Below are 9346 nucleotides of genomic sequence, written 5' to 3'. Positions count from 1 at the left end.
CATCTGTCGTGTAAATTGTTTTTTAATCGACGAAAAAGAAAGCAGGCACGAAGAAACGATTATACGCTCCAATTAGATACCTTGTTTCACCTGGACCTGTAAAGTTTCCTCTTCGCAGGAAGATGCTGGAAGAGAAGAAATAAAAGCGAGTCTAGTCGTGGGAACCCGTTAGAAATTCGAAAGCCTTCGGGAAGCTTTCTTTCGTCGATGCACCACAACACTAGCCCTTTCAATATTCCACGGATTCCCACTAGCCTTTTAGGGATCGATCGCTCAATACCGATGCACCTCTACACAACACTGAAATCCTATTGTGCCCATTCTGCGTCACGGTTCTCTAGGTCCCTAGGATCAGCCGAGTGCTCGCATTTTTATGGTAAACCAGCGGTCACCTTTTAAAATAAGCGTGGGAGTCGAAGAAGAGATCGCTTACACAGGCCATTGAAGCTCTTTCCTCGTCCCATCGTTCTGGCTCGATAGAGCAATGGGAACAAGTTCACAAACAAGAAGAAACGCGAAGGTGTTGTCCAAAACAACGAATCTCTCTCTCGGCGCAGGTTTTGCAAAAAGATATATTGTTATTTTTCATCTGGTGGACACGAGGGGGGGAGTAAATACGGTTACATCGGAGAAGATGAAAATCGATGCGGAAATCGGCTTTTCCCGTGGAGGCGAACACGACACCGAGAGAGTAGATCAGAGGGAGACGAGACACCTGCTGAAAGGAGCAACTAAAAGCCAAAGGCGTCGAGCATCCTGCTTCGTTTTTTTTCTCTTTCTTCTTCTTCTTCCTTCTTCTTCTCTCTTTTCTTCTTCATTTTTTTCGCCGATCGGCACCGTCGTCCTCGCGAACCTGGATCCTTAAAGATGATACGGTCAACAAAGGGAGGCTGCAACCCGAGATGAGATTCTTTTTTCTTCGTAATAATTATTTCGAGGTTCCCACGAACGCGGGGGGCGTTTCGTACGGCCGAACAGGACGGACACTGGAGCGAGCAGGTAGCGGAAGTCATCTGGACGAGGAGGAGAGAATGGTGAGAGCGCGCCTTGCTCTCTCGTTATAGTCCTGTCTGAGAAATCAATCTCGCTGGATAGTGTTACGTGGCTTAACAGAGAGAGAGAGAGAGAGTCTCTGTCCACGGATCCCAAGTCTCGCGGATCAGATTGAAACTCTTCCCGAAAAAATTGATTTTTTCAATTATCCACCGTTGTTTTTACGCGAAAGACAGAATTTCATTTTAAATTGCGAAAAGCTGCGCTGGCTTTTTTTCTCGCAGTTTAATAATCTGATAGTAAAGTTTGTTAATTCCGTCAGCTTTTTGATATATTCGCGCTTCGATATTTGAAGTTTGAAAATTCTGTGAGTTATCGACACTTTTTGTCGCTATGGGATGAAAATTTCGGTACTGATTAATCGCCTGGTAAAGATGTTAGCTAATTTTTCAATTCTTGATTGATGTAGAAATTTTCTAATTTAAGAGTGATTCCCTGCGAAACTGAGGGCTACGATGAATTGAAAGTTGGTTAAAACTGGAGTTAAGTGGAATGTAGTCAATTAGGTTAATTTGTCAATTCTTGATGATTGTAGGAATTTTCTAATTTGAGAGTGATTCCCTGCGAAACTGAGAGCTACGCTGAATCGAAAGTTGGTTAAAATTAGAATTAAACGGAATTCGGTCAATTTCATGGCTAATTTTTCAATTCTTCATAATTGTAGAAATTTTCTAATTTAAGAATGAACTCCTGGGAGACTCAAGACTCAGCTGAATTGAAATTTACTTAAACCTGGGATTAAGTAGAATGTTATCAATTTCATGGCTAATTTTTCAATTCTCGATAATTACAAACACTCCCTGATTTAAAAATGATTTCCTGAGAAACTCTTGGTTAAAACCGGAGACAAGTGGAAAATGTGGTCAACTTCATGCCTAATTTTTCAATTCCCGACAATTATAGAAATTTTCTAATTGAAGAATGAACTCCTGGGAAACTGAAGGCCGTGATGAATTGAAATTTGGTTAAATCCGAGGTTAAGTGGAATATGGCCAACGGTGGTTGGCCACTCGAAAAGGCTGAAGTGCCATTGTGGAGAGTCTCCGGTGGAGATTACGTGTTGGTAGAGGACTTCCACCATCCGTTCCCACGGCGAGGCATCTAAAACACTAAAACAAAACCCGTCCACGTTCTGCTACCGCTAGTCCCGATTCTACGGTCGAAAAACAAATCGTGTCGGGCAAGAGGAAGGCGGCGAGGGAAAAAGGAGACGGCCTGATCAAACACTTCTAGCCAACATCCGCTGTGCGGCTCTTCCTATCAGTTTAATTAAAAGATCGACTCTTGACCTTTATACCAGCAGCATCGAAACAATCTCGACCCACCGTAGACTCTGTATGGCTTATCTGACGATTATAATTTCGATCAATTTCAATTGTCACTTCATAAACGTGTATCGTGCGCCTTGGATATTCTCTGTCGAAGATTTTCGGCCAAAACAATTCTCGATCAACGTAGAACCTATATCGATACTCTCGATCTTCGAACCTATGCACTTCCAAACCGATTCTTCTTTCTCACTTTCAACGTGACGAGAAGTCTTGGACAATTTTTTTTGCAGAGAAAATGAACGAACGTTGAATCATTGAAGAAACGTGCGTTACTCTGCGACGAATTCTTGGATTATACACGTACGAGATGTGGACTTAAGTTTGTTGTTTATAGTGTTTCAGTAGCTCCTGTTTCAGACTGAGCAAGCGTAACTGATTCTACTCAGCTGATTACGTTCAACGCTCCGTATCTCATGAATGATCCTGCTGACTATTTTTAGACGGTCGCATAATTCTTCAAACGAGTACCAAAAAGTAATTACTCGCTCGTCGACCGTTAGTTCACACTCAATTGGCCGTAGCAATTTTTATTCGCATTCTACTGGAACTGTTTATAGAATTCAGACGTTGGAGAAACAAAGCCTCGAATGTTAACCAGACAATCCGATTCACCTCCTTGAATCATCAAGCCAAACTTGATCTCTCGAAAACAAATCGGAGCCTCGGACGTACGTTCCAAAAATCAATAACTATTACGTTGTGTAATGTGCAATCTTCGATATTCCAAGGTCGAATGAAAATCGTTACGCAAGCAATCATCGAACTTACCGAGAACATAGAATTTTTCAACTCTCGAGGGATCAATTTTTAAGTCAACGTTCGAGTCACCTAAGGGGTCAATTTTCGAACGAGTCAACGCGAGAGGACTTGTAATTTTTCCAACAGTTGGGTAGGATTCGTTAAAAATTTCATCTGCGGTGCGGTGCATCGTTAATCGAGGACGAGCGATAACGTTGAAATAATCGGTGGAAATGTTTGAACGGGGCGAAACGGTAAAAGTTATCGACCCCATTCGTAACATCGATCTCCCTCCTCAAATGTAGCAAAATAATCGGCAAAATCTCCGATAACGAGGCATCAAAGCGTGAAATCCCACGACCGGAGCGCAAACGAGAAAAAAATTTCTCTTCAGGGTCGTTTGACAAGAGAGGCTGCACATATTTCCGCGTTATCTCCCTGTACACCTCGTATCACGTCACTAGATAAGGCGTCGACCGGTCACGTTTTTCGCGGCACGTTTCGGGCGCCAGCTACAACGTGGATCCGACGAGCGGACCGACTCAAATCACGCGTATAGGCGCACGCTTTTGCCCTCTTATCGTTCGCACGCAAGCTTCGCTGATGCTTATCGTTCGTTCTTCGCCAGGAGAGAAACGATGAGAAAAAGAAACACTTCGCCTGCCCCCCTGTGTCACGTCTAATTGCTCCTCTGGTCAACCGATCGATCGCGTGAAATCATTGTTATCACGGGACTGATAACAGACTGATAGACGAATGAACATAGGTACTCACGTCTTTTTTCATCGCCTCGAGTATCAGGCTCTTCAGCTCGTCCAGACACTGATTTATCCGAGCACGCCTCCGCTTCTCCATGATCGGCTTGTTGCTCTGCAATTGGGGAATGATTTTACTTACGAGGAATGTGCATTCTTTTGCTCGTTGTAATTCAATGTTTGTTTGATCGTGAGGAGGAGAATTGGGGTCTCGCGGGGGAAGATTCGACGATTGTTAGAGAGGAATCGAATTTTGCAACAATAGAGCGATATTTATGAAGTATTGACACGTGTTGTGTAACTTCTCGGTCACGTGGCGTTACAGAGGGGTAAATTTCAACGGTTGTTTCGAGGAATGTAGCGAGAATGTGCATACTTTGTGATGTCATTCAGATTATTCTACGATTGTTATAATTCGAGTGTGACGAAAGAGCCTAACTTTGTTATTAATAATAACAAGATTTAATGTTTACGAAAACTTACTTTAGCTTTTTACCGGCCACAATGGGGAAATTAGAAACAATAGGTCACCGCTAACCAATTCAATAGAAATGTATATAAATTGTATTAATCGTTTAATCAACATACCTGGTGATTGCGGAGGAAAAATCAAAAAGAACACAAGGGGTACTATGGTAAAAAATACAGGATTATCTACATTAATAAAAATCTCAAAAATTTTGACTAATGAATTCATTGAAGGGCCAATAGAAGTACAAGAATGTTGCTGGAGTAAATTTAAGTATGCACCCGTTGCATCCTGGCATTCTCCGTATGCAAGTTAATTTTTATAGACAAACGTCGCCAAATAACACCATCGAATATGGAAAAGATGCTTGTAACATATTGTAATTCGAATTATAACATATCACAATCACAATAATTGCAAAATATATTGTTAATACCCAACATCCCAAATATTTCGTGTATATTTGCATATTTTGCTTGCATATTTGCACACTTTTCTTGCACATTTGCATATTTCTTCGTGCATAAATGTCATACTCTTCTTCTATATTTATCGTGCATAAACATCCGGAATCTAGTAATTACAATGTGAACACACAGCACATGGCTTTACCATCTAATACAACACATCTAATCAGAAAATGACAAAAGAATATTTTCTTTCCAATCAGAATGAATTAGCAATGAAAACAATGCGTGAACTCTCGATATTTCACACTCGACTCCAAGAAACATGATTCATCCATAATTCAACTAAGAAACTTAAAAATTCTTAATGACATTATCCAACACCTTGACACATTCCGTCAACCTTCCCTCGTAATTTCACAAAACCCTCGAAAGTACAAGTTTCGAATTCAGTTTTACCCTTCGCAACTCCGCTTTGGTCATCCCTGGTTGCGTATGCGACTCAGGCTCCTCCTCGCTGCCTGACATCTTGTAATTGTAATAATCCACCATTTATGCACTTTAACGTCGAATCACTGTTATCGGTCGCACAAACAGACAGCCAAAAATAAAAGAAAAGTACTCCAATTGTTCGTCGATCCAAGATCACAACAAGCACGTGAGAGTTCAGTGTGAGACTATAGCTCCATGAATAACCGTTTTCACACGAGGTCCATTGGTGATTTCGCATGTACGTGTCCCGTTGATGAAATTCAAGTGAAGAAGTTTGGTTGGAGAAGGGGATGATCGCCGCTACCGGCGTCGTCCCGCTTGGGGTGTGGAGGGTAACTGTTTGACGTTTTCGATTTCGAAGACCGCATGCCGATGCACTCATCGTGTCTGGAGTGGGGTGAAGTGCGTCCTGGAGTGGGGTTCCCGGTTACCTTCGGAGAGGGGAGGTCCACGGTCCTCCTGAGACCTGTTGATGTGTGGGAATTCACGCCGTCCCCCGGGACGCCACGATATAGCCACCATCGAAATTTGAGTCTCTCCTTTGGTGCTCCTTTCGTCGCCTCACCCGCAGCTTTTTTGCCGATGGGAGACTTAAATGTTGGAAGAAACGACGTATTATGCGCTGTAGAGTTCGTGTTTCATTCATCGATCGGACGTATTACCGAGTTACTTTGTACGATGAGAAAAATGATTTTTGTTAAGAGGAAATTTATGATAGTCGATTTTCGGGAAAATTCAGATGGACGAAATGGGTCAGCGAGAGGAAGAGTCTTTTTATCGTGAATTTTGGCGGGGGAATTGGTGAAGAAATTATTCAATGTTGAGGTTTAATCGTTGATTAGGTTGTCAACTGTGATGGGAATGAGTGAATGAAGGAATGAAGACGTTTTGTAACCCAACTGGTTCGATCTTTCAAGATTCCAAATTTCCAAAATTCCAAAATTTGAAAGTTCAAATTTTCAAATTAATCTTTCAAGTTTGGCTTAAATTCAATCTCTCGAGTTTGCAAATTCAAATTTGCAAATTTCCAAATTACTCTTTCAATCTTTCAAGTTTGGCTTAAATTCAATCTCTCGAGTTTGCAAATTCAAATTTGCAAATTTCCAAATTACTCTTTCAATCTTTCAAGTTTGGCTTAAATTCAATCTCTCGAGTTTGCAAATTCAAATTTGCAAGTTTCCAAATTACTCTTTCAATGTTTCAAGTTTGGCTTAAATTCAATCTCTCGAGTTTGCAAATTCAAATTTGCAAGTTTCCAAATTACTCTTTCAATGTTTCAAGTTTGGCTTAAATTCAATCTCTCGAGTTTGCAAATTCAAATTTGCAAATTTCCAAATTACTCTTTCAATCTTTCAAGTTTGGCTTAAATTGAATCTTTCAAGTTTCCCAATTCAAATTCAAATTTTCCAAACTCTCCGGTTGAAGCAGAAATTTCCAAACCGCTCCAAGTCCCTCGCAATTTCACCAGTTTCACATTGCGAACGGGAAGTTTCTATCGATCAGATGGAAAGTTCGTATGGAAAATCTGCGACGGTTTTTGCATACACGCTCGCGATAATCGCGTTTTCCCATGGGGTTGCGTGCGCGCGTTTCTTCGTTGCGTAAAAGAAAGAGTTCATTGATGAAAGAGCCCGAGTGCAAGAGTGTGTTATGCGGTGCGTGGCCCGACGAGTAAACACTATTTAACGTTTCAGAAGAATTCCCACACACCAGGGCCCTCTCCTCTACACGTCCCGCATATGCATCGTTCGCATCGTATCGCGTTGCGCGCGCCAGCCACACTTATGACGCACGTATACACGTCCGGCGCGCGATGTGTTCACCTCTCTCTCTCTCTCTCTCTCTCTCTCTCACTCTCTCACTCTCTCTGTCCGACGATTCCTCTGTTCTACGTTATACTATGCACCCGCCTTTAGCGGTGGCACACGGCTGGGGTCGATTCCGACGAGGCTCCCTGCGATCGTAGCAATCAGCCTGCCTCTCGCAAATCCTCTTTGGCGACACTCGAACATTCCGTTTCATATTTTAGATCCTCCTTTTTCCCATTTTCCTACGCAATTTCGGGATCGAGGCAAATGAACGTCTTCTTCCTTTTCTCTTCTCGACATACCTCACGCTGATTGCTGCGATGCTCCAGGCACGAATTTTCTCTGAATTTTTTTCGATAAAATAAAATTGAAAGTGGACGAAGAGGGTACAATTTGAATATACCGGGTGTCCTAAATGTTTTTGGGCGAACTTCGCCAGTGTGTTCTACAGGTGAAAATAAGAGTAAAATGTTATGTGACGGAAAGTTTGTAAATGCTTTGTTAAGAAGTTATGGCAGAAATATGACATGTAGGGGAACGCTGTGTCTATAGGGTGTCCCAAATGTTTTTGGACAAACTTTGCCAGTGTGTTCTACAGGCAGAAATAAGAGTAAAATTTCATACGAAGGGAAGTTTATAAATTCCAGATTAAAGAGTTATGACAATAACGTCATGGTCAATAATACAGCGTAATGTTTTGCAAAGACCAGAGTCCTATTGTATTCAGTAGCAATAGGTTAATATATTTGTGTTAGATTTGAAACATTTTAAAATGGTGATTTAACTGTTTTGTGAGTGACTCTAAAATCTGTCGACTTCTTAAAGGAAGAAAAGTAAAAGTGAGGAAAATTTTTCTTGAATTCATTTTGTAAGTTCCCCAAAATTGGTTCTACTTAACCGACAGAGGAATCGCGTTGGAAAGCTTCTGAATAGTAGTAATAAGACAAAGTTGCACGGTATAAACAATTTTTATCCAGAATTTACAGCGTTGTTTTCGGATATTTATTACACTTGACGATGCACTATTTGTAACGAGGGCAGGGAAAAATGAAGAGAATCGTCGGATTGACGCGCGGCACGCTTACAAGCAGTAACACCTTGTCAATAAACGCGTAAAACTATAAAAAAAGAGGAGAGGAGGACGTCTTACGGCGATCGTACCGCGACGAAGCCGTGGAGCATGTAGACACGAGACAATAAACGCCGGACGTTTGTTTCGTTGACAAAATCAGTTACAGCCCATTTCGAGAGGCAATGGCCGCCGTAATAAACAGATAAACCTTTATGACCTGCGATTATTGCACCGGAAAACTTTTACTTTTAGAGGCCCGGGTTCGCCGTTGCCAACTTTATACTACGTAAACGTCCCTTTGACCCGTTGATTTATTTCACCCTCTACCGTCACCAAATCCTCCGTAATTTCGAAATGAGTATACCGACGTATCTTCGTTAGACAAACGATAATTAATTGTCTCATCTGAGCAGTTCGTCCTCGTGTAAACTACAGTGGGCATAAAAATTATTTGCGCAGTTTTAAGCTAGGTTTCCATGCAATTTTCTTGACATTAATTCAATTCGGATCCATTTTCAAGTCCCACCATATACATTTTTCGTTTCATATAAAAATTTTTTTCTTCATTTTATATTTTCACACATTTTTCTATATTTCTGTATTTTATAAAATTTACTTAGGTTTCCATGCAATTTTCTTGACATTAATTCAATTTGGGTACATTTTTAAGTCTCACCCTGTACATTCTTCATTTTATATAAAAATTTCTTTTCTTCTTCTTTATTTTACATTTCTGTATATTTTTACATATTACAAAACTCACTTAATTTTTTTATTCCTACACAATTTCTTTGCTGTAATAATTAATTCCTGCTTCTCTCATCAAAATGTGAAATTCTGGTTAACCACAATTTCCCTCCCCGATGAAGAAAAATTGTGTCACAGAGGGTTGAAGTATTTTCAAACGCTAAAGAAATTCCATATGCTTGCACTTAATTAACAAACGCATAAATACCCGAAAGATATTTCCACCGTCATAACTGATTACCATAAATAAACTGTATCTTGCAAATGTACCACACGTGGATATCGAAGTTGAAAGTATATTTATCATTGCTCGCGTTTCATTTCACGCGTGGAATATGAATGCTGGCCGCAAAATGAACAAGCATAAAGCTTCGTTTTCGAGTCGGACTAAATGAAACGTTTATACGGCAAATGAAATTTTCTTTGCAGCTGAACATTTCCGCCGTGCCCACATCAAAATTTGCCCCCACGCAC

At 40.8% G+C, this 9346-nt stretch overlaps 1 protein-coding gene across 1 annotated transcript in view; it reads right to left on the bottom strand.

Annotated features, from left to right (window-relative positions):
• LOC108572189 (transcription factor HES-1-like) overlaps positions 1 to 5305 on the bottom strand; it is a 7014-nt gene extending 1709 nt beyond the window's left edge. The window contains exons 1-2 of the mRNA XM_017934389.1: positions 5213 to 5305; positions 3897 to 3992 (exon numbers count right to left, since the gene is read on the bottom strand). Coding sequence (XP_017789878.1) covers positions 3897 to 3992; positions 5213 to 5305 — 189 coding nt within the window. The remainder of the gene's footprint in view (positions 1 to 3896; positions 3993 to 5212) is intronic.
• Between the last annotated feature and the right edge of the window lie 4041 nt (positions 5306 to 9346).

The sequence above is a fragment of the Habropoda laboriosa genome, unplaced genomic scaffold (assembly GCF_001263275.1).
Source record: "Habropoda laboriosa isolate 0110345459 unplaced genomic scaffold, ASM126327v1 scaffold107, whole genome shotgun sequence".
NCBI classification, from domain to species: Eukaryota; Metazoa; Arthropoda; class Insecta; order Hymenoptera; family Apidae; genus Habropoda; species Habropoda laboriosa.
The sequence above is the reverse complement of the archived record's forward strand: the minus strand, read 5'-3'. Positions and strand labels throughout refer to the sequence as shown.